This window comes from Scedosporium apiospermum (genome assembly GCF_000732125.1).
Source record: "Scedosporium apiospermum strain IHEM 14462 chromosome Unknown SEQ_SAPIO_0099, whole genome shotgun sequence".
In the NCBI taxonomy this organism is placed as follows: domain Eukaryota; kingdom Fungi; phylum Ascomycota; class Sordariomycetes; order Microascales; family Microascaceae; genus Scedosporium; species Scedosporium apiospermum.
In genome coordinates, this window is record NW_015971800.1 from 1,104,063 (window position 1) to 1,132,032 (window position 27,970).

Sequence of the window (27,970 nt, forward strand, 5' to 3'; positions counted from 1 at the left end):
AATGACTGATGTGGCAAGACTCTAAGCATCTCAGTGCCCAACTAAGGCGGATTTCTCCATGTACAAATGGAAGGATGCCCGACTCGCATTGATTTCGATGATAGGTGGCTGCCAGCAGCCCTGGGCCAATGCACTTGGCAAGGAACACCCTTCTTATGAGTTGTAAGCCCACCCTCTCTTGACCTTGGAGCATAGACAAGTTCGCTATATCGGGCGTTCAAAGCCAAGGGCTCGTTGCCGTCGTCTTGGGCGGCCTCAATTACGTTTTCATCACTCTACTGGCAAGACCGAAATTCTAGAAATGCGAGCACATGTAGGATAGCCAAAGAAGCCGTATACTATTGTACTATTCTATTGTACAATATCAACACAGTATTGTCAACGTGGCACTCCTACCCCCATCCCCAGCTTTACGAATGAGTCCACTCGGGCTTCTTCTTATCCGCAAAAGCCTTCATGCCGACCTTCTGATCCTCACTTCCGAACAGAGAGTGGAACACCCTCCTCTCGTACTCGACACCATCCCTGAGAGGTAGGTCCTGGCTCTTGTTGACGACCTCCTTGCACGCCTGGACGGCAACTCGAGAGTATCCGGCAATGGTCTCAGCCGTCTTGAGAGTCTCCTCCATGAGCGCCTCGTACGTGGGGAACGCCCTCGCCGCAACACCCCACTGGGCAGCCTCGACACCAGAGAAGGACTTCCCAGTAAGGATGATCTCCATGGCCTTGGACTTGCCAACGGCCCTAGTCAGACGCTGGCTGCCGCCGGCACCGGGGATGGTGCCGAGCTTGACCTCGGGCTGACCAAAGTTAGCCTTCTCGGTACAGTAGATGAGGTCAGACATCATAGCGAGCTCGCATCCGCCACCGAGGGCGTGGCCCGAGACAGCGGCGATGATGGGCTTCTTGACCTGGGTGGTGAGGAGAGACCACGACTCGATGAAGGACTCGGTATAGGCCTTGGAGAAGGTGAGGGGGGCCATCTCCTTGATATCAGCGCCAGCGGCGAAGGCGCGCTCGGAGCCAGTAAGAATGATGACGGAGGTGTCATCCGACGCATTGAGTTCAGTAAGGGCTTGGTTCAGCTCCTTGATGAGCGGCGTGCATAGGGCATTGAGGGCCTTGGGGCGGTTAAGAGTGACTGTTGTAAATTTGCACTGTTAAGCACTGATATATGACTCTGGGCAGATCGTTACATGGGGACGAGGGGAGCTATATACCTTGGCTGACACCGGGCTTCGGCTTAGAAACCTGGATATACTCGTAGGCGGTGTTGGAAGAAAAGCGGCGCACCACACGGGGAAGAGTGGTGGGCTGGAATCGCGAGGCAATTGGCCTCAAGCACCTGGCAGTGTTCATCTTGGCTGATAGAGCTATTGTGGAACTGGGGGAGGGGTTGGAGAGAGCTTCAAGTGATAGAGAGATCACTTCAAGATGGAAATGCGAGGCAGGTAGGCGTTTAATGAGGGCAATTGCTTCAGCAGGAGACGCACTTATAACCAAGTAGCATCAATGCAGATTGCGATTACTTCCAAGACCAAATCTTTCCAATTCCAAGTTGGCAAGCTGCAGACATCATGAAAGAACTATTGGAGAGCTGGAAACTATCGGCTTTCGGTCGGCATTACTAACCAGCTCCCGCTCCATGTTGTCCCGGGTCACCTCGGTTCAGATTGGGGGCTACAGCGCCGAGCGAACAGCTGTCAGCATCTGTGGGAGTCCAAGGCAGAGTTCAAAGTTAAGGCACAAGGAGGCCCCACTTATGACTAAAGTCTCCACTCTGCCTTGACACATTGCAGGCACAATAGGTTCAATTGCAGCAAAACCTCAGCCCCCCCTGGGAAGACGCTTCCTGCCTGTTTAGTGCTGTGTCGCAAACTTACGTGGCTGAATTTTAATTGTACGAAGTAGCTAGAAATCGCCTCTTCCCCCTAGGCACGTATAGTTTCCCCCTTTCAATCAAATTCGCGATAGTTCTTTTTCGCAGAGTTGAGGAACGGAGCTCTCTCTATTAGACCCTTGCAAGTCTCCGTCAAGGAATTAATCAATCTACAATACTTTTATCTCGAGATCTGCACCGATCCTCCGCCACTTGACACGGAACTCTCTTATTTGGCCCTTACGCTTCGCGCCAGCCTGTCCGCATCGTCTTCGCGTCCCCAGACCTTTTTTTCCACCTCAAGATGAACTCGATTGAGCCGGAACAGACACCTTTTGAGGCTGTCTCTACACACACCTCCAATCTTCAGAGGGCAAGTTTATCTAGGAGATACATATCCGGGCATCCCGGGGGCGTGTCGCTAACTTTCGTGAGCAGAGATACCAAGCTCTCCTCGATCAGTCAACACCTTTCGTCTTATATCGATGGGTAGGAACGGCAACCTTCCTCGTGCTCTTTTTCATCCGGATTTTTGTTGCGCAAGGCTGGTACATCGGTATGAACACCTCGAGCCCTGGTTTTTCAAATCCTGCGTCTCCAGGGCTGCCAAAAGTGACGAGCCCCGATAACAATCATTTCTAACATGTGAATCGCAGTGGCCTACGCTCTCGGAATCTACCTTCTCAACCTCTTCCTAGCCTTCTTGCAACCCAAATTTGACCCTTCGAACGATGCCTTAGACCAAGACATGGAGGATGGCGCCGCGGGCGGTCTCCCCACCAAAGCCGATGACGAATTCAAGCCCTTCATCCGCCGCCTTCCCGAGTTCAAGTTCTGGTACTGGGCTACCCGCGCCATCGGCATTGCCTTCTTGTGCAGTTGGTTCGAAATTTTCAATGTGCCAGTTTTCTGGCCTGTCCTTGTCATGTACTGGATCATTCTCTTCGTCTTGACGAGTCAGTTCTACCCCCTAGTCCCCTCGTCCTTTGTCCTGCAGCCTGCTGGGATTTGTGCTAACACGTGTTGGTGTTGTAGTGAGGAGGCAGATTCAGCACATGATCAAGTACCGCTACGTTCCCTTCTCCTTCGGAAAGAAGAGCTATGTCAAGAACAGCAACTAAGGACACAGCAAAAATTTTTTCCTTCTTTCTTCCGCGATCCGAGTATCACTACTCAGACACGTACCAAGGTTTCGGTGAAAATGGCAGTTGGGTTGGGAGCGGGGCACAGCCATCAACTCTGGCTGGAATAATGTTACGACTTGGAGGCCGGCGATGTGAAAACCCTGGTTACTGGGTGGGCCTTGTAAAAACACTGATGTATGGCTTGGACAGAATTATAGAGCTTTTTTAATGAATATTCGAAAGTTCATTCTTGCTATGAAGTTTCGCGTCATCACTGGCGACTCCTTGGCAGGCGCTTAGCTATTGAACGTTTGCCGGGTACAGACTCGGGAACAGATAACCCGGAAGCTTCATAAAATCTCAGAATTACCAACTCGGTATTTTAGGAATTATTGGAACAATATTCCACATGCAACTGATCACAACTTCTCGATTCTCGTTCGAGGTGGAGTTCGCTCCGTGCTGAGAGTCAGTGGAACTGTGCGCAATTGGAAGCGGCGACCAGTGCTCCCCTGGCAGGTTCGTACCTTCTGCAAATCTCAGCCTCGCGCTAGACCCTAGTCACATTTTCTTCCATCACGCCCCCAGCCGCGACTTCGTCCCAACTTCGTGCTGAAACCCACTGCAGCACTCCAATCCCCCCCCTCACATCCACATCCCTTCTTGCAACTGACTTCAGATCCAAGAGGGATAATTCCATCCAAATTCGACGCAATGAGCAAATCTTCATCGTCCGGCGGTGGCCGGGTTATCCACCAAGACTTCATCGCGAGGATTCGCTATTCCAACGCCCTCCCTCCGCCTTCGATCCCGCCGAAGCTTCTTGAGATCCCGAACACTGGCCTCTCGAGTGGACAGTACACCACGCCGGGCTTCGCGTCGCGGCTGGTCCGCGAGCAGCCCTTAAATATCGAGGCGGATGCCGAATTGGGTATGCCCTTGGACCTCGTCGGCATGCCTGGCATTTTTGATGGCGACGAGAGCTGTATGTATCTACCTGCACCTAACCATGGATTATCCCAATCGCGTCTCTAACAAATTTCCCCTTTAGCGATCCAAGCACCGAATGAAACCCCTTCCGTCCACCCTCATGACAAAGCACTCCTCCGTCCCCTCGCATCCCTCTCCCGCTCGAAAACTGGCGACCAGCCCGTCTCCTTCCTTCGCCGAACCGAATACATCTCTTCCACGATCCGCCGTTCTGGAGCCGGCGCCCTTATCAACAAAGACAACCTTCGCCGCCCCGAGAAGCGTCCCGCGCCTGAACCTGACGATTCGCCCGCTAACATTCGTCGAAAGATCGATCACGGATTCGAGGTGGCTGAGAAGTATCTCAACGACCCCAGCAAGCTGAAGCACCCTTTGAAGAAGAACGCGAAGGTTGTCGACGTCTTCCCCATTCTTCCCGACTTGGACTCGTTCCCCGATGCTGGCGCCTACGTCACAGTCAAATTCCTCAATGCGCCCGTGCACAGCGGCACTTCTTACGATACGCGTCTCCTTAGTGGCTTGTTCAAGCCTTGCGATCGGACTCCTGCCGAGGATGCGGCTTATGCGGAGGCGATGGAGATGTGGGAGCGTGACCCTACTAACCACTCGAAGCCGGCGCCTTGCACGAACTACGACTACTACCTAACGAAGACGGCCGAGGACGCCCAGCGGTTCAGGGCCAAGTTCGACATTGACAATCCAGAGAATGGTGAAGAGGAGCTTTACACGGCACAGGGCGAATCTGGCCCTTGCTTCCAATTCGACCGGTTGCGTGCGTACGAGACGGTCAAGGAGACTGAACTCGACCACAAGACCAAGTACAGCCACGAACTTATCATTGGCTACAGCGACGGAGATATCGAGGGACAGAAGGCGGCTTGGTACTACCCCGTGATGCAACGCTCCACCATTCGACCTCAGAGACAGAAGCGAATCGACCTTACTAGGGGTCTCGAGGCGGACGATGGCCAGACGGTGGTGGACCAGCTCGAGGTTACCGTTGAGGATCCTAGCGATGAGCTTAGGGAGCACGCGCTTAAGTACAAGGAGCACCCTCATGGCTGGGATGAAGAGGAGGAGGACGGCGAGCAGGAGAGGGCGAATGGCGCCGAGAAAACGAATGGTGGCGCGGATGGCGAGCGGCGCAGGGATAATTCATCGCCTGTGAGGAATGGAGGATCGCATTCTGATGAAGAGGACGCAGAAGGTGATGAAGACGAGTGATGAGGTAGCTTGGCAAGAGGAGTGACGAGGTGCCTTGACGGTGATGGTTTGAAGGGGGATGAGGGAAATGGGAAGTGGCCGCATGTAATGATGCGAGGAACGTTTAGTATCGAGGTTATGGGATACCCGATGATCAAAAAGGTCATTTACTGACCAGGTGTGCAACTACGTAGATACAACCCTCCAATACTCCAAGTTCAATGACAATAAGTGATAATCAGGCTGCAAGTTTGATGCGAAAGTTTCCTTTTTCAATGCGATGGTAATATCAGAAGGGGATATTCTGTCTAGCTTCCTCCTATATACCAGAAAAGAAGAAAAAAGCCCGAACTCCAATGCGAAATGCCAATCCCAATATGCACGTCATCAATCATCTCCTACAAGCTAGGGTATCTAAAATCATCCAAGATGCCATATATACACTCGCTCTCACAGGGTAAAACCAATGTTCTCCCTATTATCATCAATGACTCTCCCATATCTGCCTCAGTCCAGGTTAGCAAGCCGTAGATAACAGCGTCAGAAAAACCATGGGAGGTTTCCAAGAAGAAACATAAACCCAAAAAGAGACGAGGAAACGTAAAAGGGGAAAACTCACTCAAGCAACAACCTAAAGAACCAAGCCTCCATATCCTCCCTCCTCAATGCCCTCCCCGCCCACTCCCTACTCCCCTCCGCCATCGCTTCAGCAACCGGCCTCCCCTCCTCCTCCTCAGCCAAATACCTCACAGCCTCAACCCACTCCCCACCGCCCAGCGAAAGGGGCACATAATCCCTCCAAGCACCGAGCCAACTCCCGGTCGTCCACTCCCTAAACAGAGCAAACTTGAACACGAGGCTACGGCTCCTCAAAAAGGCCTGAAACCGCCCGGAGAAGGCGTTGCCGTCGAGGTCGAGGAGGAACTTGGAGGCCCAGGCGTCGTGCTGGGCGGCGTAGGGTGCGAGCGTGAAGGCGTGGCGTTGGGCGGAGCAGTCGCCTGGGTCGCATTGGCCGATGTGGGAGAAGGTGACGTTGAAGAGATGGGCGTGAGTTTCGAGAGGTTGCTTTTCGGCGAGGAAGGGGAGTTCGGTTGTTGTGGATTCGTTGGTTTGGGGTGTGGTGAGGATGAGGGATTCGGCTGAAGCGTCGTTGAGGGTTTGGACGAAGTGTTGGCGGTGGTGATGGCGCCAGCCACCCCAGCGGCTGAACCCTCCGGTTGTGGAGCCGCGCCAGTAGAGCTCGTCGCGCTTCGAGGACCAGGGGATGTCGGAGGATTCGTTGTACGGGACTTTGTTGGCCCAGTACCAATGGGAGGGGAAGAGGATGTCGGAGTATGTGGACAGCTTGGATTGGGAGAAGATGGGGACGAGGTCGTGCGTGACGCTGAAAGCGTTGGGTCTGTCGAAGAAACCGTAGTTGGTCCGGAAGGATGGACTCGAGCAGATATTGGTAAAGGCCGTCATGTTGGAAATGAAACAAAGCTCGCCTTCGGTGCAGTAGCCTTTCGTATCGTCCACCAAGTCGTCTTCGCCGTCCTCGAGGGAGCGTGCAGGGCTATCTGGTGGGCAGTTCATGCGAGATATGGCCCATGCAGATTGCCTCCCTACATTCACGAAACGGCTATTAGACACCTCCCGAATGGACTTTCCGTTACCGAGCCCCTTTATGTCCTTGGTAAAACTATTAGAGAGCTTCTGGTTCGCCGCCGCAGCCGCCATACTGACGTCCCTCCCCTTAGCGACCAGTCTAGAAAGGTCGTCATGCTGCAACACCACCCGCGGCTCATCAAACTCATTAAACGCAAGATCCATGTCCGGCAAATACTGCGTAATGTTGCTCAGCATCTGCCCAAGGGCCTTTCTCTCCCACGCCTTGCCACCCTGCTGAAGGACCACCTGGTGGTCGCGAATCAAAATGCCCATGAGATGGTTGCTATAACCCAGTGCCTCGGTCGCCCTCTTTCGGATGGTCGCCGGTTTCAAGCCCCAAAAGGGCGCGAGCATCTCGTGAATCGTGTCGAACTCGTCAATGAGGACGACATTCCTCTCCTTGGCGAACTCGTACCATTTATCGAAGTTAGGCGGCGGAGCAATTTTGTATCTCCTTCGGTATTCGGCAACGGCATCCTCGATGTTTGTAGATTGCCTGGACAGGATCCCCTCTCTTTCATTGTCGGCTTGTTTTGCGAGTTGTAGAATTGGGTGAAGCTTTGAATCTGCAATAACATCATCCGTGTGCTTATCATCCCAAGCGTGGGAGATGTCTGTCTCGTCGGCCCGTTCGGTCCCGTCTCCACGGCTCTCCTCAGCAGCGGTCTCCTCTTGCTGCCCTTCCGGTTTTGGTGGATCCTGTAATGGCGTCTGTTCCTTTTCTCTCCTATCAATTAGGATATCAGGTTGGGAATACCCCAGCGATGTCGCGGGGATTTCGAGGATTTGGTATGTGGCGAAAAGTATAAACACAAACAATGCCAGAGTCACGCCGAGCCCGCGGCGAGGTAATAATCTAGGCGCCAACATGATGAAAGGGGTGATAATACAGAAAATTTCAGCTTCTCCCTCCCGTAAGTTAACGCCACTCGTGCTTGTCCCTCACTGTTCAGGGATTGCGGAATGTCGTGCTGTGCTCTGTTGCGATGGAACGACTGATGTCAACACTGGCGCATAGTTCAACGCACCTGTGTTTCTCATTCATGTGGATTCTTGAGGAACTATGCCAAACGAAATTCGATATGCCGAGATCTGTTTAACGGCACATCCTCAGTAAGTTTGCAAGATAATTCTAGATTCGCGCACCAAGACCGCCATCAGACCTTGAACCAAGACTTGAGCTGGTCCCTTATCATGGGCCTAAGAAGGATCCGTGTTGGCCAGACAACGGTTAGTATGAGCAGCTGTCAAAAGCTGGTGGCAGGTGATTATATAGCGGGATGTGGAGATGGGAACTACGAAGTACTAAGGTACAGAGTCACGCTGGACACACAACGCACGGACATACTGCACACAGTATGTTCTGGTTATCTTAACTGTTTTCTTCCACTTCGAATATTGATGTTATGCACCACCAGAACCTATACGGTCCATGCCTACGAAGTACACAGGTAATCGCTCAGATTTGAAGGATGCGTACACATCCGCCTGGCCAGACTGCTTGGTGCAGTCGGCGCTGAATGACACCGTCTTATCCTGCGCTGCCACCCACCCCAACTCCATGTCGGAAACGACAGAGGCGCCTTGTGGTGGCTGTGCTGCAAGGCGCCCTTCGAAAGAAAAAGATAATAAACTACTCGATGCTCCATGTCTACCGCCAGTGCAGTTCACAATGATTCCAGTGCGATGCTTCGAGACTCCATCACCAAGCAACACATCGCCAGATAACTGGGTGGACTATTATCATGACTGATGTTGCTGGACTTGTCGTCGGTGTTGCCACCCTATGGCAATCCTGCGTTCAAGTTTACGAGGTTGTCGACTCGACGCGCCAATATGGGATGGAATTCGAGCTCCTGAATGTCAAGCTTGCGGTTGAGCGCGTCCGCCTGATTTGCTGGGGTGACGCAGTAGGTCTCGGCAATATACGGACCGGAAGACCCAGCGGAGAGCCTGGATCTAATCCAGACGCGCGGCTTTACCGTGAAGAAGTACGCAGCACAACACTCCGTCTATTGGGCTGTATTCAACACGTGTTTGAGAATACGGACAGGTTGCAGGGCTACTACGGCTTACAACCAGCGAGCCCAGCCCTGACTGGAGGCGAAAGTCAAGACTTGCCGCTGTCGCAGAGCCAGAGGATCCTAGACGGGGTTTTCAAGCGCGCCTACGATAATCTACGCCGTATAGCGCGGGAACGACAGCGCGAGACGCCCTTGGTGCGCAAGACGGTATGGGCGGTGCGCGACCGCAAAAAGTTCGAGGTGCTCGTCGCTGAGCTACGTGGCTTTAACGACGGTCTCGAGAGTCTGTTCCCAGAAGCGCAGCTGAGGGCAGCCGAGGCCATGAAGAGCGATATTAACACGGCTCTCCAGGTGCGGGAGCTGCAGCTGCTGCAGGAGGCTACGGCCGGGGAGCATGAACCACTTTCGGAATGTGCGAGCCTGCGACTCGAGGCACTTGGCGCAACGGAATCCGCTAGGACTGAATTGCTTTCAAAGACACGGAGCGAAAACGGCAGCCAAGCGACGGCCGAGAATGTTGTAGCGGAGGGACAGGAGGACGTAGATGAGGAGGTTCCGCTGGATGGCCGACAAAGCGGTGAGGAAGAAGATGAGTTGTCTAAACGGCTTAAGGAAGTTGAGTTGTACGTGGAGCGAAAGAGCGTAGGCGCCCTGACCCTTGGCCTCATTGGGCCTTCTCCTGGACTCGCACGCGTTTCCGCACATGTTTATTGGGATGGCGATAAGCGAGATGCATCATTCTCATCCTATTGGGACGACCAGGACAAGGGCTTTGTATCGACAACGCACACAGCATTTGGTAAGACTACGCGCCGTTGTCCTCGCTTGCTATCGGCTAACACAATCTGCAGAGATGTACAAGAAGAAATATATGAGGAAACGGTCTCAGGACAAGTACGAGCCACTTGATGATGAGGACTATACATTGCTCGACCCCGAGAGCCACGCCAAGTTTGAGAACCTCAATCCCGGCACCGTCACGGTGGAGGGCTACGGGTTGGAGTGCTGGGACTTCGAGAAAACTAAGCCTAGGGAGCATACAGTAATGGTCAGCTACGCTAAACTACCCGAGGCGCCCGCTAGAAAACTACTGCGCAGGTTAAATGAACTGCAAACGGAACCGGGCAAGTTCGGGTGGAGCCCAGAGAAGGAGGAATTGGACCTGAAAGAGTTCGTCGGGACCTTAGGGTACGTTGATACTTTACAGTTTTTACCACGACAAGGCTTGTCAACTAAAAAGAAAAAAAAAAAAAATTAACAGCATCGTATACTACGAGCCAAAGTATGCACAGGACCGGAACCGATGGGTCGGCGACCTGTACAGCCTACTTAATCGCACCGACATCTTTGCCGACTTTACGACCGCATCGAGCGTGGGGTTGCGATGGGCGACCCCAGGAGACGAAAATTGCATCGGGCTTTGGAACTTCCTGCGGCAGATTATTATAGGACGAGAGCTAGCGGTACGACTGAAACACCTCGATGGAGGGATGTCGTATTCTGGCTTCACGGAACGGATCCTTGCAACTCTCATCATCTCCGAGCTGTGGCTGAAGCACGTCCAGATCGTACTCAAGGACGAGAAGTTGCTGACTGATGGCGTGAAAGGGCCAGAGACCGCGGAAGAAAGGGCCAAGGCAGAAGACTTCAAGAGTAAGGGCAACGAGGCACTGAAGAAGAATGAGTTTCAAAAGGCCTTGGACCTCTATACCGAAGCCATTAAAATCGATCTCGGCAATACCGTGTATCGCTGCAACAGATCAGCAGCCCTATTGGGACTGGAAAAGTACGAAGAGGCGGAGGAAGACGCCTACGTGGCGACGCAGCTTGACCCTAAATATGCCAAGGCGTGGTCTCGACTGGGCATGGCCATGCTCAAGTTAGGCCACGGCAAACGAGCCAAGAAGGCCTACGAACGAGCGTTACAAGTCGCAGGCAAGGACGCCACGACGCAAATGCACCAAGGATTAGCTGGCGCTAAGAAATTGATCACTGAGACAGTCAAGGCCATCAACTCGGAAACAGACAAGGAGAAGCAACATGGCCTAGAATCCAGCTTCCTAGACGAAGACTGGGAGATAGTCGGGAAAACACCCGAGTTCCATTCCAGTATTCACGAACAGCAAGTTGAGGGACTCCTCGTTTTTGCCGAACGCATGAAATGGCCCTATATCAACGAAGTCCGCGACTATGCCGAGGACATCTACAGCAATCTCCGTGCCGGCGAAATCATCAACATCAACCTCCATGACTGGCTATATGGAACGATGCTTCCGGGGAAATGGTTCTCCTTCAAGATAATGACAGCGTTGATCTTCTGCACGCCCAGCATTGATGTGAACAAGGTTGCCGTAGCCCCCTATTACGACTGTGGGCTATCGCTACCAACTCGATCCTACTGGCGGGTGAGAACGGTGCTCGGACGCGTGCTCGGCTGCTTGCCTGGCGTCATCTCTCTCTGCGGGTGGATTGGGCCGTGCCCGCGGGTCGAATTCGACCCACCCGTTCAAGGGGACAAGCCGCGACACATTCGCATCAAAACCCGGCGCGTTGCCCTGACCGACTGCAACTCGGACTCCGACAACGCCGTCATCCACATAGGGAGCAGATACGCCCGGCAGGAAGCAACACGCATACAGCCGAATGAGGAAGTCGGGTCGTACCTGGCCGAAATGAGGGACCCGAGCAACTGGGTAGTACCGGAGCCACCGGTCAGGGACGTTGGCACCTGCGAAATCGAATCTATACGGCTGAAGAGGCTCGCGCTAGATATCAATGTGGCGCAAAATGTCGCTAAGGGCATGCTGGACGATCTGGGCGTGGAACTCAAGACTGAGTACCGGGCGAGCATTACATTCAAAATGGACAATAACGAGAGTGCTGTCACATATAAGTTGTTCACCAACCCGGTCTTTGTGACCCCTCCGCCCTGCAGGCCTGGCCCCAAAGGGGCCCACGAGGTCCACATAAGGGAGCTACCGCGGTTCCAAAAGAACATCTGGTCGATTGAACGGCTGAAGGACCATACCGCCGAGGACTCCGATGATGACGAAGTCATGGTCATCAACGCCACAGGCAAGGGTGCTGAAGTCCTGGCTAGGGCGTGGTGCTCCGAGAGGGGGAAAAGTGCGGTGATCCGTCGTATAGGTGGTCCGTGTTTTGTTTGCGCAGTTCGCGCCGCTAGCAGGGGAAGTCTTGGCACCGGTGTGTTGATATGGACCCAGTGATTCCATATAGTAGCCGTCGGGTCATGTAGAGTCCTGGAAGAGTCCTGGGAGACAGGGTGAAGTCAAGTAAGGCAGGTTTTCGCTTGTGGTAGAGATGTCTGTACATGGCTTGTTGCCCATGTATGTGCCAAGAGTAGCGAACGTAAACCTCTGTGCATTTTAGCTAAATGCCGTCTGTACTCTTTTGGAAGCTAAATCCGCTCTAACCAGAATACGCTGTGCAGCATCCGGTTGCGGCGCCATGATCGTGGCTGGCACGAAAGCGCCGACTCTGGCGGGGATGGAAGAAGAGGAAGGAAGATGGGCTCCAGGCACCTTTGGATGAGAGTAGATACGGACCAAGAGCCAGTTCTGGTATTGCTCACCCAATTTGCCTTTCACTGTACCAGGTTTGGTGTCACAGTCCAAGTACTGAGGTACGTTTAAAGTTCTGAGCACACATTGCAAGTTGCAGCCGCAAGTAACGGTGCAAACTCTTACATCGTAAATTATAATACAGGAGGGTTAATTTTACTTCCCCCTCGCCCCGAGACTGACTGCCTGGTAGTTAAAGTTATCCGAAGACGACTTCGATTTCGTTTCAATCGTAACATAATTCAAGCATCCACCTTCTCAACAAAGGTGCTCTCCGGAATCTCGCCCTGGGTGCCGTAGAGGCAATTCGTCAAAGTTGTTGTTACAGTACGATGTACATGTCCCGGACACAGGCTGCCCTCATTCATAAACGAACGTCTCCTCCTCTCCGTCTAGCCGAAAACTGATCTCGATCCTTCTCTTGCCATCGATAAACTCCTCGACGAACGACCTCAGCCGTAGAGACCTCAGCAGCGTCCAGTAAATCCAGGCTCGCTTGTTGAAATACGTCAAAACACTCTTGCCGTCATTGTTTACCGCCCTGGGGTCCGCGCCGGCTCTGAGTAGCTGGAGAAGTCTGTGCCCCGCGTGGTAATCCCGCACGGAAGGAGATCGCGATTCATTTTCGTGATACTCAAACATACGATGGAGGGCTGAGTTTCCGTTGCTGTCGACGGCGTTGACGTCGAGTTCGTCGTCGGCAAGGAAGTGCGTTATGTCGACCGGTCCGCCGCAAGCTTCATGAAATAGTGCGACGCGTACGTCGGTGTCGAGTCGCCCAACCCGCTCGTCCCAGCGTCCCAAGAGAACGTTGTATGTGTCCCGGCCGATACTACTGGGTGACGGCGCCAGTTCGAGCGCTGACAGTACGGGGGGGAAGTATTCCATTCCATTTTCCTGCGCCCAGCCGACGTCAGCGCCGTGCTGGAGCAGGAAGCGGGCGGCAGTCCAGTTCCGTCTGAGAATGAGCATGACGAGGCGGAAGGCCGAGTCCCAATCTCGAGGGGCTTTGGTCGCATCGTATTGATCCTGCACATCGAAGAACCTATTGACCTGCTCCGTCACAAATGCACCTCGGCGGTATGCACTGGGAAACTTCTCCAGGAAAGCGGCCTTCGTGGGGAGAGGGGCCTCAAGGAGGAGGTCAGTCGGGGGTAGCTGTGTCGCGCCCACGAGAGCCATAAACGTGGCTGGCGAGTGCTTGATGGCTTCTTCCTCGTCCGCCTCCAAGAGGAACGCCAACCGTTCGCGATTCACCCGATGAGGTTCCTCCTGGTCCGAGTAGGGATTTTGCCAGAGGTGCGTACGGGATCCGAAGTGGGTCGCCAAAGAGGCCAGAAGCCGGAACGCCTCCACCAGACTCGGGCGAGGCTGGCTGTTGAGTAGGGCCTTGCACATGGCGAAATTATTTGCGCGGAAGGCTTCCCGAAACGGCGTTGTCGACCGGGAATCGAACTGGCTTATAGGGTCCATTTTATGCAAGCGCTCGAAACGTCCACTGCAGCTGCGGACCATGATTTCGAAATCGGGTGGGATGTTGTAAGTAAGAAACCAGTCGAAAACGTCATCCCTCCACGGGCAGTCCTCCGGCAGTGCACAAACAAAGACCAAGGCGTCCACTATAACGTTTGATTCGGGGTCCACGGGTACGCCGTGGGCCACAAGCCAGCGCAGCGTGGGCAAGGGGTCACGGTCGGTGATGTCTGTCCATTGCATAAACGTTGGGTAGATCGCCTCGCGGATTGCGGACCCCTCCCGCGACATGTCAACGCCCGATGCAGCCAGTAACTCCAGCATGGGAATGGAGTGATGAGATGCCGCAATCGTTACGGCGGAGATTTCCGAAGACGGAAAAGACAAGGACGGTGGTAGCTGTTTGATGGGTCTCGTACTCGCCCCTGCATCCAGGAGCTTCTTCATAAGCTCGAGCCTGCGCGACTCAAACTTGCGCTCGTGGAGTAAAGCATTACCTCCTGCATATGCTCGGCGGGATTTGGTGTGGTGCAGAGCACAGCACAACTCCAGAGGACGCCGCTGTCCTAAGAAATAACAGATGGTGTAATGCCAAGGACGGTTGACATCAGCACCCGCGTCGATGAGATGACACGCAATGGCAAACGCGCCATCGAGGCAAGCGAGGTGCAGGAGAGTGATACGGTTTCCCAGCTGGACGTTCACGTCTGCCCCCTTCTGGAGCAACCAGAGCATCGTCGCTCGTTGGCGGGTCGAGTAGGCGTAGAACAGTGGCGTCAGACCCCGGGAATCTTGGACATCAATGTTAGGAGGGTCATCGCCCTCAAGCAGAAACCTGATCACATCAAGACAGCCGAAGGCCGCCGCGGTGTGGAGAACGTGGGCTTTCCACCGGGGGTGATCGAAAGTATGCGCCGCGCCTCGTTGGAGAAGCAGAATCGCCATTTCTTGCTGCCGGTGACACAAGGCCATGTGTAACGGCGTGACGAGGACGCCGCTTTCTAGGAACTTCCGGTCGGATTCCTCCTGTGCATATGCTAGCCTGTCGTGTCGGTCTTCGCGGTCCAGTATCGTGCGCTTACACCCACAGATCTTTTGGGTAGTCTTATCAATGTCTGCGCCATGGCTCAGCAGAAGCTCCGCAACTTCGATATGACCGCCTCTGGCGGCGAGATGCAACGGGTACCACAGGCGTGATCCTTGCGTTTCGCGCGGCGGAACTTCGCCTATGGTAGTCAGGAATTTGCCAAGACGGAGGGAAGGGAAAAACGGTTCGTCCAGCATCCATTTCGACGGCTTGAATGGTACAAACTTCGTACCATTAGTATCTTCACCGCCGTCAGTAGAATCGGTGCTGTCTTCAAACATCTCGATCTCGAGCCCTTCTACTCCGGGCTCCGATGGGTGGACTTCGGGTCCCTCGATTCTATTATGGAGAGCCGTAAAATAATCATCAAACTCACCGGGAAGCGCAAACGACTCTAAGAAAACAGGATAACCACCTTCCATCCACGATTTGTCTGCGATTGCTCCAGCAGCCAGGAGCTTTCTGACTGTTCCAACCCTTCTAAGGTCACTTGCCCAGCAGAGAAGATACGGGTGACTCGATCTGGCGCGCCGGTAAAGCGCAGGGTTGGCAAGATCGTATGTCATGTGGCTGGCTTGGGCGAAAGCCGCAATGTCGGACAGGTCGGTGAGGTGACCGACGATAAGGAGGATGAGTTCGTTTGGGATGTTGGCCCATGAAGCCATTTTGCTGATCTTCGTTAGCGACGTGATTCTTGAACGCTTGAAAGGTGCCACGTTATTGGAAAGGGGGCTCGTACTCAGATAAGTGACTCCGTCACCGAACGACCTAATCGCTTAATCGCTGAGCTCCAAGGACGATTCAAAAGAGGCGAAGAGCTCTCGGTTTAGGTGCAGTTGATAAGTGTTACGCTGCTGAGCGATACAAGCAGGATGGAAAAACGTGTCGATTCTCAGGACACTTGGTTAGATTCCGAGAAACCATAGGCGTCAAGCGTCGAAGGACTCGAATGATGTTTGGGGAAGAAAAGGGAAAACGCGTCAGGAAACGCTCCTTTTATGGTTGAGAAATAGGTTTCGAGTTTCCATGACGATAGTGAGCCAGTTGCGTATTCTCAGCTACCTCTTCCAGTTTTCCCATTCCCCTGCCCCCTCTCGCGAATGCCCTCCAGAGAAACAGACAAGCCATCTGCTGGATCTAGTGACGACAGCATCCCAGGCCAGCCTGGTCTCGTGTGCTTCAATCATATCCCTTCCTTCTGTTGGGTAGGATCAAGGAACTTCCAAGGCTCTTTATGGTTCTTGCCTGAGAACAAGAAGATGGCTAGTAAGTAGTGAAGGACATCCAACAATGACGAAACCTAGGGAACAGTGGGCATGCTGTAGAAGTGCATGGCTGTGATATATTCCCTTTTAGTTGACAACATGGCTAGGATGGCTATAGACATGATGGCAGCTGCCGTGCTTTTCTATAACATATATAAATAAGTCTATAGCAACAGTCGAGGCAAGTTCATTCCAAAGTCCATTAGTTTTGGTTGCTTTTGTTTAATGAATGAGGCATGCGAATGTGTCAAACCTCAAACACCGGCTCGATAAGAAATTGAAGGAAGACCGAGCCCGAAACCAACGAACTGCTCAAGTTAGCATCGGAGGGTATATCACTGACTACTGGAAGGCCAAAGGACTAAGCGCCTTCACTGTTGGATCTAACTGTAAACGCCTCACTCACCTCGAGATTGCAAACACGGAGTCACAGGTTGCCAGTGCTGACTCTTACATAGTTTCACACAAATCCAAATACGGAATTCACAGTGGGACATCAACCGAGTAAATTGAACCAGAGTGCTCACGAAGGCTCGCTTCTTGATTGTAGTATCAAGTCCGGAAACTCAAGTGGCTAGACACCAGAAGCGCCAGAAGATGATGCCCAAACGCCAAATAATGCCATCCACCTTTTTTTTTTTCTTAATCGTCATAAGCCCCCATCCCTTGGTATCATTCCCTTAGTAGAAGAAGCCGATAATCTTGCCGGCGACGTGCTTCCTACGGGCCTCCTCGTGGTCCATGATACCGGCGGAGGTGGTGAGGATGACATAACCGAACTGACGGGCGGGGAGAAGCTTGACAACCCACTTCTCGAGCTCGGTGAGACGGACGTTGAAGCGGGGAGAGATGACACCGCACTTGTTGAGGCTGTTTCACACGTGTTAGTATGCTCTCCGTCACGAACTAGGGACGGTATGTATAGAGCATCGAGAACATACCGGCCGTTGAGCTGGACAACGATCTTGCCAGATCGGTGGTCATCGACCTCCTCGAACTCGCCAATGTAGCCTAAAGCAATGGATTAGCATGCATGTCGCAGAATCTCATCGACGTCGCAAAACACAAGGAGAAAAGAGTCGAGAAACGCATATTGTAGATAAAACTCTGCTGGATATAATCTATCGGCATCTTATAGGGGCTCGTTCGTAGGAATTCCGATCGTTGCCCTAGTTATCATGCCGAATGGGGAAGGGGTAGGGGTATCCGTGCAAGAGTTCCAAGCGTAAAGTCAAGACGCAAAAAGAGAGACATGGTCGACATACCGTGGCGCTGCATGACCTGGAGGAACTTGATGATGACCTTGGAGCTAGGTCGGATCATGACCTGGCGCTTGCCGGCCTTCTCACCGTTGTTGATGGTGTTGAGGGCATCGTGGAGGACGGAAGTAAGAACCATTTTTGCGGTATTGAGACGGAGATTCTCAAGTCGTTAAAGGTTTGCGAAATGAGGTATCTGCGCAGAAGAGAAAACGAAAATGTTAGCCTACGATGGCCTGAAGCGTGGAGAGTACCCTCGATAGCAAACAAGCTTATGGAGGGTTTCTGCCGCTCAGTGCTGAAGAGGAGAAGCGTATCAGGGCTGTTTAAAGCCATTGCCAAGTGTTTCTTTTTTCTCAGGATATCAAAATCCAAACCCCGAGACTCTGTATTCCAAGAGCTCGGGGACAGGCAATATATTGCTGATTGCTCTCCTCCGCCATCGCGAAAGGCATAAGACCAGTCGCTATCGAGTCGTCGGCATTGCTACGTTTAATTGTCACATACCTCGGGAGAAGCGGGTTGGTGGTTGAGGAGTTGTTGGTGAATGGCGATGGTTGGAGATAGGAAAAATCAAGGGAGAAGAAATTGGACCTCTTTTCTCTCGGTGTGGGGGAAAATTGATGCATGCACAAAAACCACACAACCAAAACCAAGCATCAAATCAAGCCCTGGTGTGGGGTGGCCCGTGCCCACACGAAAAATTGCCCTAAGTTCGTGGGAAGGTGCCCCTCCATCCAATGAGGTGCAAAGTGCTAAAGAGGGACAAGGGCGGCTGCACACACAAAACTTCTACCTCCCACTTTGTACCCGTCCAGGTTTCACGTCGCCCCAATTTCTCGACTTCTACCACTCTCTATATCTTTTCCATCAAAATCACAATTACTCTTCGAGGACGGCCGATCCCTTGAATAACAAATCCCATCAAGATGGTGAGAAACTCCCCCTTGAAATCGATTTTCAAATACGTTCCATCGGCCCTCTCAATCGATTCCTGCGAGGAGACGTCCTCTTTCGAGGTCTTGGAGGAGAGCGCAACAACTGAGAGCAACGGGCGGGGGGGGAAATATGATGTATATTTTTCGGACAATGGACTAACCTAATGCTTTTCCGTGCCTATAGTCGGACGTAGAAGAGAAGAACGCCCCCGAAGTTTCCGAGGAGGTTGAGGTGTCTGCCGATGCCGCCTCCAAGGGCCAGATGTCCGTTCTCGACGCCCTCAAGGGTGTCTTGAAGCTCGCCCTCATGCACGACGGTCTCGCCCGCGGTCTCCGCGAGGCTTCCAAGGCCCTCGACCGCCGCCAAGCGCACATGTGTGTGCTCAACGAGTCCTGTGAGGAGGATGCGTACAAGAAGCTCATCATCGCTCTCTGCTCCGAGCACAAGATCCCTCTCATCAAGGTTCCCGATGGCAAGCAGCTCGGCGAGTGGGCTGGCCTCTGTACGTTTGGGCCCATCTCCTTTCGAATTTTCCTGGCTTTCCTTTTGGGGAGGAGATTTTCGTGTTTGGGGTTTCTTCCTGCTGGAATATGTTATGTGCTAATAGTCAATGTCTAGGTGTCCTTGACCGCGAGGGCAACGCCCGCAAGGTCGTCAACTGCTCTTGCGTCGTCGTTAAGGATTGGGGTGAGGAGTCTCAGGAGCGATCCATCCTCCTCAACTACTTCCAGACCGAGCAGTAAATTGCGTTTTCAGGCGTCAAAGGCTTAGGGTATAGAGTGGAGGATATGGGAGATTCTAAAAAAGATGGTTTCCATCCTGATACAACTTTTTAAAATTTGGTTGTACTCTAGCATCCTCGGCCGGCATCACTCCACGGAATGGATGGCCGACTAAGAATAAAAAACGGACATGAAAAGTTGGGCAACAATTTCTTTTTATCATTAGGGATACAGCTATGTCGTGATGACGTTCAATGTGTAAGATTGTAAAGCTACCAGTTCATTTCCTACCCTCGACCTGTTGAGAAGGTTTAGTAGGCCTCTCAGACGAGATGAGCTTTGGTGCATGGAGGACATGGGATCACGTACCATGATAATGTGGTATCCAAAACCGGTCTTGGCCTCGCCAATCTTGGGGTTACCAGTCGAACTGGCTTCGAGAGCGAAGGCCACCTCTTCAAACTTTGGGTCGAGGCTACCCCTTGTCTTCCAACCAAGAGAGCCACCTAAAAATCCCAAGTCCGTTAACCGAAACGAGTCCGTAAAGTACTTGTTGGCGATCTCCACTCACCTTGCCTGGCCTTGTCCTCCGAAAACTCGCGCGCAACTTCGTCAAACTTGGCACCATCCCTCAGCTTTGCTAGGGCCTCTTCCTTCTTCCCATGCTTCTCACACTATATACGAATTAGAGAGGAAATAGTCTTTTGAGAGTTATCGACGGTAGGGCAGGAATCTATTTCCCAGCTAACGCTGGCCGTAAGCAAGTAATGTACGTACAAGGATGTGGCGCACATTGATCGACTGCGCGCCCTTGACCTGTTTCTCTTCCTTGTCAGCCTTTCCTCCCTTGCCCTTGGCGGAAGCGGCTGCCTTTTTGTCGTTTCCTTTCGCTTTGGCCATTGTGTTGCGCACGAGGTGACGACGGGAGGGAGTGTTTGGTGGGGTGGTTTGAGATTTTGCGACCAGAAATCTACCCCGCCTCCGTTGCACTGCATTGATATAAGCCAAGTCGTCGCTGACCTCAACTGACGACATCTTGTCAACCCTCTGTTATTGTCCAGGATTCTCCTTTCCAATCAATTGATACATCTACGAGTCCATTTCAAGCCCCACGAACTAGTCTTGAACCAGATGGAAATTCTAGATAATCTTCTAGAGAATACTTAGTTCTCAGACCAAAACTACACAGCTGGCTCTTCGTGATGGCCTCACCGTCTCTCGATAGCAAACCGGGATTGGAATCTAGCCTTCCCTATCCCCCGAGCTGAATGGATACACTTCAGCCTTTGAACTGGGCTGACGGTGCTTGACAGAGGCTCCCCCCTCTTCGGCCATTTGATGCTGTTTATGTCCCTACATAGATCTTCACCACAACCCCCGGAAAGGTGAAAAAGGCTGCGCCATACCAGAAGGGCATTTTATGTCGTATAATTGCCTGTCAGTAATTCGTCCCAGCCCCTAGAGGAAAATGCAGAACCACACCCAGAGCTTAGTGGTAGCTACATTACTGCTCCGTGTTTAGAGGAATGTCGAGCACTTTTGAGCGTTCCTTGATACGCACATGCCCCTTGACATTATAGACATCATCACTCCGCCATCCTTACTCCAGTTCGCTTGGGGATCCTACCACAAGCATTCCGGCTGCCGCGCTCAACTTCTGGGCATCCGAGTGGGGTCCGGGCACGAGAAGACCTGGGAAGGAGTCTCAACCGGCCTCACGAGCTATCTATTTCCTCGAACGCGCATCGGCCGGTATGGACTTCATGCTGTGACTGTCCTGCTCATTCCGGTCAGATGCTCCTCCGGAGTTCGGAGAGTGGAGGTTTGCGCGTGAGCATGTGTTGTGAATGAGATTTGGGTCAGGATTCACAACGTCTCATGGAAGCTCAAGTGATCGAGCGGTGACGCACTGCTTACAAGCTACTTCTGCAAGGCGCCGGCGTGGAACCCGGTCTGGTCAAACCATGAGACGTGGAGGAAATTGGGACTTGGGGAGGGAGAAGTGGGACTTCTTTTTTGCTGGATTTATCTTTGATTATATTCGATCTTTTTACCCCCTCGTCTATGTGTGCGAGAGTCTCCCGAGTCTTCATTCGGGCTCTGTTGAGTTTGTGATGCCTTTCGAGCTGTCTTGGAGGAGTTGAAGTGGGGACTGTAGGGTGTAGGTGGTTGGTTCGAAACCAGTCGAGGGCTGTTACACCCCTTTTTTCTTCTGCTCTTCTTATGTTGGGGGAATTCGACAATCTAGGGTAATGTAGAGTAATTAAAAGGAGGTCTGGCGATGGTGGAAAATCTTATCAAGGACCCCATTCTAGTTGCCATTCTCTGAGGCTTGCCTTTGGAATGTTCATTATTTTATTACACCGAATCATACAGCATCGAGCGCCTAACTCGTTCCCAGATTGCTATCATCCTCTCTAAATGTGGTGTCCCGACCGAACGGACGGGTGGCAGCCACACGAGAAACCCTGTTTTCCATCCTGTTTCATCCTGTTTATCATACAAACTCACCCTTTCCATCCGATTTTCCGCGCATTCTACCCTCCATACACGATTACCATGAAACCCGGGGCACCAGTTTTCCCCGTTATAGCCCGCAGAAGTCCTCCCATCATGAGTTGCGCCGAAGAACTCGCCCACAGCATCCCACAGAATCGAAAGCCCTTCGCCCGCGATTCGAGCTAGAAGGCAACGCGATCCTCCTCCTTCTGCATTTCCCGCCACGTTTCAAAACCATCTTTACCCACCCGCTGAATCTCGGCCTCCTCTATCCTCTCATACAGCCGCCAGTCGTCGAGCTGTGAAGGTCGAGGTATGGCCTGGAAAGCTTCTACGCGCTCTTGGCCCGAGGCTTGTTCGATGATGAGGGTCATGCGGTAGGTGTCGGTGAGGGGATCAAGCTTGAGGCCGAAGCTGCGGAGGATGTATCTATGGGACTTAGGTATTAGAGAACTGCGAGATCCGAACGCGGGTTCAAGTAACAACACGGGAGAAAGGGAGTGTGTGTGTGACTTGTATACTCACATTCCGTCGTAGCGGACGCCAGCTTCTGGGGCATAAGGACTGCGGAGCTTGTGGCCCCGGAGAATATGTATCCGCTGGCCCACATGGGAGAGCAGAGAGTGGACCATCTCTGATGCGCCTCCGTCTCGAGTATATCTCGTCGTCTCCCGGTCGTTTCGTTCTTCCCTGCCCCAAAGAAGGGGTAGGACCTTCATGCCATTCTTGGACAGAGTCTCCATGGAGTCGCCGGCCATGCCGTTGCGATAAGCGCTCGCCATGTTGACGAACCATCTTTGGCAGAGGGGTCAGTAAGGAAGAGAGAAGAGGGTGAGAGAGAAAGAAAAAAGTTGGGGGGGGGGGGAAAGGAAAAAGGGTTTCCGTCCCAAACCCCAAAGGGCAACTTACTGTCCTGGTTCAAAGGCTGTGGTGGTAAGCTCCTCAGACGGCCTCCTGAACCTCCGTATCCTCCACCCAGGCTTCCCATCCTGAATACTAAAATACAGATCCCTCAACTGCCCCGCCTGAACAAGCTCGTTACCCCTCATCTCGTCAATGGAAGAATATTCCTCCCCAAACCTCCCCGTCCACGCCGTCTGCAAGCGCTCGGCATTAGCCACAAGCTCGCGTAGCTCCTCGGGCGGCCTCGGCGGATGATGTTTAGGATCTAAGATATCCTCGAGGAGCTTGTCAAGACGGCACGCCTTGATGGTCTCGAAGTTGACGTGCATGGAGGGCGTCTCCTCGTCTTGTAGGAAGGCCGCTATGAGGCTAGAGAGCTCGGTGAGGTGGGGCCAGGGCCCGGGGGGTCTGTAACCGAGGATGGAGGCGCGGATGTCGTCGCAGATTCGGGCGAGGACGGGGAGTTTTGCGCGCTTGGGAGCGTGGGCGGTCGAGGCGTTGGAATTCGCCCGGGTGTGGGTTGGCGAACTTCCCTCGGATTGAGGCATGATGGGAGGTAAGGGAGATGTGGATGTAGATGGTGGGGGTTACGGCAGGTTTTCAAGGGAGATGTTGGAATTCCCCGAGGCGAGAGAGAGGAAGGGAGCAAAAGGGACGGCCACAAGACCACTTGGGTCGTTTCCAACTTGTAGATATTCAAGTCGAGCGAGAAAGTGTATGTCAATTTCGGGGTCGGACGAAAGGTAATTAGGATGAAGAGGAGGAAGAAGAAGCAAACATTTTATTCATTCCAATCAACTTGAAAAAGCACCAACGACTACAAGGCAGCGCATGTCCAACCTCAAGACGGCAGCATGCAGAAGCCTTTCTCGCGTCGGTCACCGGGGAGGAAACGGTAGCGGCGGTTGAGAAGCTTGGATCAAGAAGCGGGTGCGGAGGAGAACAATGACTATTGTTCTGACAGCTCAATCTTCCCTTGTCCTGGGACTATTATCACGAATCTCGACTAGGGACGTGCGAACATGGGGAAGAGGGGAGAAATTCTAGGATACTTCGTAGATCTACTTCATAACATACAGAGTTCTAGACACAGGGCAGGGATCCACATGCGAGCCGCACCCGGAGCTCCTTGCAGATGAGGACTTTTCCAGGCCCTTTCTTTTCTGCGGAGAGCTTCCAAATGGACAGTGTGGCGGGGGGATAGTGTGGCAGCCATCAGAAGCAAACAGACCCACCATGTGTTCTAGCCCAGGATGGATTCCTTGCAACGAGGAAATTGGAAAGGGGGGAAAAGGTGGTGGTGTCGACTTCGTATATGGCATGGCGTCCCGGCGGTTCGGGGTCGGGGACATTGGAGGATCAGCGATGGGCTTCATATGATGCGAGGTGCTGCCTGTCGTGTAATCATTTGTTCCTATTCCTTCGTACTTGGGGGCACACGAGCTAGCCTTCTTCCACGGGGAACAAGCAAGGGATCAAGGGACAATGCAGTGACAATCCGTCTGTGACTCTCGGGATTTGTGGCTTTCGAAATGTCCCGACCGAGACCGAGGTAGAGAGAGGGTTGGTCTCATCCTCGTAAGCGTGCGGGAAACGGATCAATTGATGCAACGAAGACGCAAAGAAGTTTCGCCTAGCCCAAAGCTTAAAGCTAATTCTTTCATCAATATTTCGTAAACGTGTTCAAGCAATGGTGACGGCCGCGAGGACTGTTCGAAGAGGTACAACACCAAGACATTGACCAAGGTGATCGGACTGGTGCCCAGAGCTTTTTAGATTGCTAGTGTACTTCGTAATAATGCAACCATTTGATGGGCTGGGGTCCTTGGAAGCTGGGGTCCCTGGGATCCTAGATCAGCTTGAGCTTTGCGGAGCTCGGATGAAACGGGGATATCAATGATACGCGTTGAATCGGGGTCTTTCATGGCATCCCTCGTCGTGAGTGACATCGAAGAATAGGACCATGCCCTGTGACTGGACAGGCTTAAAGTGAGAGGAAAATTGAGATTGCACGCATTATTTCCAGTACCCTGCGAGGAGTATGTTGGCGAAGGCATCAACGCCCGATTTGATTAATTCGAGGTGTTTCGTCCGATATCACATCTCCCTAACCCGCATGGATATACTACTTCATAGTATCTCTCGATCTCGACAGCCCAAACCAAAGTCAAACGTCCCGGTCCTAACACAGAATATTAGATGAATGCATCTACTGTAAGCTTGGATCTACCCAGGCGGATAGGATGGGACGGCGGCAGCACAGACATTGTCAATGGCACGCTCCACAGAGCTGTCAATCCTCCATTCAGCGCCGCGTCTTCTTTTCGGAAAGGATGCCGCTACCGCCAATAGCGCTCTTCGAAGTTCTGGAAGACGGAAACCGTTGTGACGTGCCTCGTGGCGAGCAGCCATTTTCCCTGTCCTCAACCAATTGATGGATGCGCATGCCTTGGCTTCTGCAGCTTGGAGTGGATATCCACGAGACTCTCTCCAGGAAAGTGAAGACCCCAGAGTCCCAGACCAACCGGTGAACTTGGCTGTAACTTAGAAATCTATTGTGCCATGGTATTAATTAGCCCCATGACAATCCCTCCGTCCTGCGCTATCATCATGATTGAAATGGGAATGAGAGAGACAAGCAACGCTGGCTCCAGGAACCAGCAGCTGTTGACAATCGGTTACAGGGTCTCTTTGGAGCTTGGTGGAAGGCCAGCTGTCACCAGGTGGAAGTTGGGAACTTGAACTTTCACATTTTTTTTATTTTTATTTTTATATTTTTCGTCTCGAATTGCTTTTAGATGAGAAAATCTCATACCCACTGAGTGTTTTATCACAGGGCATGGGACTTTGAAGCCCGTTTAAGGCCCGTTCATGATAAGCGCGACTCTCTCCCAACATATAACGCGAGTATTCCAGCGCATCTTCCAAATGGCCTCGACGCGCCCGGACATCCAGCGCAGCAGCGCAGCCTTTGATACCTCCATTGGCATCACTGAGAGGGTCTCTACGCCACCGACGTTCTGGCAGGGAATCATGCGACACAGGTATATTTAGATGACACCTCTTTTCTTTTCTCTTTTCGAGCCGATGCGTTCCGAACGAATGGCTGGCGGTTGGAGGGACCAATGGCGAGAAAGTAACTGGTCGGGAAGTCAGAAGGGGGGCTTGAAGTGTTCGCAGAGACTGATATATATTCTTATATAGACGTACTGACTTCCTAGTCAATGAAATTCAGAAAGACGGATCTGTCTTACACTTGAGGAACTGCAATATTGAGGCACCCAAAGATGTACGGATACTACCTATTGTACATGAAATTTCAGGTTCACCTCTCTAACGTTCGCCGTAGAACAATCGGCCACCCCCGACTCCCTCATTGGAGAATGATGCTGCTGAGAAGCCAGATATTCCGGTAGAGGACGTAGCAGCTCTCAAAGATCTCACGTCAACCGAGTTTGCAGAGAAGCTGGTAGACATGTACAAGTCTGCCAACGCGCAGGCGAAGACTTCGGCCAGCACTGGTCTCATCGAAGACAAAGCAACAAGATCCAAGATTCACCAAGTACGACTCGCCCCGAAAAGAGAACAAGCACCAGGTTCTTCCCCGTAGACTTTCCGCGCAGAGAAAAACTGACTGGAGTACATTGGCATAGGAAGTGAGAAGGATATTCAAGTCTGAAATCGACACCACAACCGACCCAACGGGCGCCATCGTCGCCAGCAAGCGCAAATCCAACCGCACCAAGAACAAGAACAAAGGTTCCAAGCTCCGCGTCGACTGTCCCGGCAGCGGCGAATTCCTCCACTTCACCCTCTTCAAAGAGAATCGAGACACCATGGAGGCCGTGAGCCTCATCTCCCGCATGCTGGCGCTCAAGTCCCGCTCGATCAACTTCGCGGGTACCAAGGACCGTCGCGCGGCTACCGTGCAGCGCTGTTCCGTCCGCCAGCGGACAGCCACCGACCTTGCTAGACTTAACCCTAAGCTCTACGGCATGAAGACCGGCGATTACATGTATAGCCATGACGCTATACGTCTGGGCCAGCTCAAGGGCAACGAATTCACCATTGTCGTGAAAGACTGCCACTTTTCCCAGGACCAGGGAAAGTCCGTGTCCGAGAGAGTCGAGACCCTCCAGTCGTCCTTACAAGGGACGCTAGACAGCATGTACAAAAACGGCTGGATCAACTACTTCGGCCACCAGCGCTTCGGCAGCTACGCGACGGGCACCAACAAGATCGGCATGATGATCATGGGCGGCAAGTTAGAGGAAGCAGTCAACGCACTTCTACAATACGACCCCTCGGTGCTCGACGACCCGCCGCCGGCGGACCTGCCGAAGAGCAACGCCAGGCACGACGAGTACAACCGCGCGCTCGCTTGCCACGTCTTCCAAACCCAGCACAACGCCACTCAGGCCTTGAAACACCTTCCCAAGCGCTTCGTCGCCGAGTCCACAATCATCAACCACCTCGGTCGGTCGCCGAGCGCGCGGGGGGACTACGCCGGCGCCTTACTCCACCTTCCCCGGAACTTACGCTCATTGTACCTCCACGCTTACCAATCCTACGTGTGGAACCATGCGGCTAGCAAACGCTGGGCTCTCTACGGCGGAAAAGTCGTAGAAGGCGACCTCGTCATCATCGACGACAAATCTGCTGCTGCAGAACAAACCGAAGCCGGCGAAGACGAGGAAGAAGTAGTCACCGATCTTCCCGAAGACGACGACGATGAAATCGCCGTCTCCGCCCGGCCCTTAACCGCCGAAGAAGCCACTAGCGGCGCCTATACCATCTTCGACGTCGTTCTCCCCAGCGCCGGAACGAGCACGCTTCTCCCGAAAAACGCCGTTGGCGAATTCTACCGCGAGTTCATGGGCCGCCCCGAGAACGGCGCCCTGGATCCGTTGAATTTGCCGAAGAGCCACAAGGAGTTTACGGTGCCGGGGAGATATAGACACCTTATTACGAGGTTCCATGATGCGCCGAGCGTAGAGGTGCGCGCGTACGCGGACGACAATGAGCAGATGTATCCTACGGACTTGGACCTTCTTATGAAGGAGAAGAGGGAGCAGGAGGAGCAGGCGAGGAAGCAGAAGCGTGGCGGCGTTGGGAAGAGAAATTTGGAAGACGAGGAAGGAGAGACGTCTGGGGAAAATCCGGCTAAGAAGACGAAGGTCGAGTCGGAGCCTGGGGTGGAGGCTCCAGCGGATGTGGAGATGGCGGGGGCGGAGGAGACGAATACCCCTGTGGCGGACAAGGTTGCTGCTATTCTGCACTTTCAACTGGGTAGGAGTGCATATGCGACGGTGGCTATCAGGGAGATGGGTCTTTCGCCTGATGAGCAAGCTGCGGGCAGTCGGTCTTGAATG

The 27,970-nt window shown here is 53.0% G+C and overlaps 9 protein-coding genes and 2 pseudogenes across 9 annotated transcripts; 5 read left to right on the top strand and 6 right to left on the bottom strand.

Annotated features, from left to right (window-relative positions):
* Positions 1–410: 410 nt before the first annotated feature.
* SAPIO_CDS5755 (putative enoyl-CoA hydratase, mitochondrial) lies at positions 411–1,359 on the bottom strand (the record flags this gene model as incomplete). Its single annotated transcript, XM_016788018.1, has 2 exons — positions 411–1,141; positions 1,221–1,359. 2 exons carry the CDS (start codon positions 1,357–1,359, stop codon positions 411–413), a joined length of 870 nt encoding a protein of 289 aa, XP_016642334.1.
* Positions 1,360–2,437: 1,078 nt separating this feature from the next.
* On the top strand, positions 2,438–3,000 carry SAPIO_CDS5756 (uncharacterized protein; the record flags this gene model as incomplete). The annotated part of the gene is made up of 3 exons (XM_016788019.1): positions 2,438–2,456; positions 2,536–2,835; positions 2,915–3,000. The coding sequence occupies 3 exons, from the start codon at positions 2,438–2,440 to the stop codon at positions 2,998–3,000; spliced, it is 405 nt and encodes a 134-aa protein (XP_016642335.1).
* A 717-nt stretch (positions 3,001–3,717) lies between these two features.
* Positions 3,718–5,217, top strand: SAPIO_CDS5757 (uncharacterized protein; the record flags this gene model as incomplete). Its single annotated transcript, XM_016788020.1, has 2 exons — positions 3,718–3,988; positions 4,055–5,217. 2 exons carry the CDS (start codon positions 3,718–3,720, stop codon positions 5,215–5,217), a joined length of 1,434 nt encoding a protein of 477 aa, XP_016642336.1.
* Positions 5,218–5,811: 594 nt separating this feature from the next.
* On the bottom strand, positions 5,812–7,716 carry SAPIO_CDS5758 (annotated as a pseudogene; the record flags this gene model as incomplete).
* Positions 7,717–8,591: 875 nt separating this feature from the next.
* On the top strand, positions 8,592–12,422 carry SAPIO_CDS5759 (Uncharacterized protein; the record flags this gene model as incomplete). Its single annotated transcript, XM_016788021.1, has 4 exons — positions 8,592–9,669; positions 9,722–10,058; positions 10,132–12,020; positions 12,322–12,422. 4 exons carry the CDS (start codon positions 8,592–8,594, stop codon positions 12,420–12,422), a joined length of 3,405 nt encoding a protein of 1,134 aa, XP_016642337.1.
* A 389-nt stretch (positions 12,423–12,811) lies between these two features.
* On the bottom strand, positions 12,812–15,676 carry SAPIO_CDS5760 (annotated as a pseudogene; the record flags this gene model as incomplete).
* A 1,280-nt stretch (positions 15,677–16,956) lies between these two features.
* Positions 16,957–17,674, bottom strand: SAPIO_CDS5761 (uncharacterized protein; the record flags this gene model as incomplete). The annotated part of the gene is made up of 3 exons (XM_016788022.1): positions 16,957–17,146; positions 17,218–17,287; positions 17,542–17,674. The coding sequence occupies 3 exons, from the start codon at positions 17,672–17,674 to the stop codon at positions 16,957–16,959; spliced, it is 393 nt and encodes a 130-aa protein (XP_016642338.1).
* A 790-nt stretch (positions 17,675–18,464) lies between these two features.
* SAPIO_CDS5762 (uncharacterized protein) lies at positions 18,465–19,217 on the top strand (the record flags this gene model as incomplete). The annotated part of the gene is made up of 3 exons (XM_016788023.1): positions 18,465–18,554; positions 18,658–18,976; positions 19,093–19,217. The coding sequence occupies 3 exons, from the start codon at positions 18,465–18,467 to the stop codon at positions 19,215–19,217; spliced, it is 534 nt and encodes a 177-aa protein (XP_016642339.1).
* Positions 19,218–19,476: 259 nt separating this feature from the next.
* Positions 19,477–20,096, bottom strand: SAPIO_CDS5763 (uncharacterized protein; the record flags this gene model as incomplete). The annotated part of the gene is made up of 4 exons (XM_016788024.1): positions 19,477–19,494; positions 19,566–19,702; positions 19,768–19,870; positions 19,974–20,096. 4 exons carry the CDS (start codon positions 20,094–20,096, stop codon positions 19,477–19,479), a joined length of 381 nt encoding a protein of 126 aa, XP_016642340.1.
* Positions 20,097–21,877: 1,781 nt separating this feature from the next.
* SAPIO_CDS5764 (Uncharacterized protein) lies at positions 21,878–23,146 on the bottom strand (the record flags this gene model as incomplete). Its single annotated transcript, XM_016788025.1, has 3 exons — positions 21,878–22,124; positions 22,221–22,490; positions 22,605–23,146. The coding sequence occupies 3 exons, from the start codon at positions 23,144–23,146 to the stop codon at positions 21,878–21,880; spliced, it is 1,059 nt and encodes a 352-aa protein (XP_016642341.1).
* A 2,380-nt stretch (positions 23,147–25,526) lies between these two features.
* SAPIO_CDS5765 (Uncharacterized protein) lies at positions 25,527–27,967 on the top strand (the record flags this gene model as incomplete). Its single annotated transcript, XM_016788026.1, has 4 exons — positions 25,527–25,642; positions 25,803–25,887; positions 25,948–26,160; positions 26,252–27,967. The coding sequence occupies 4 exons, from the start codon at positions 25,527–25,529 to the stop codon at positions 27,965–27,967; spliced, it is 2,130 nt and encodes a 709-aa protein (XP_016642342.1).
* Positions 27,968–27,970: the final 3 nt, after the last annotated feature.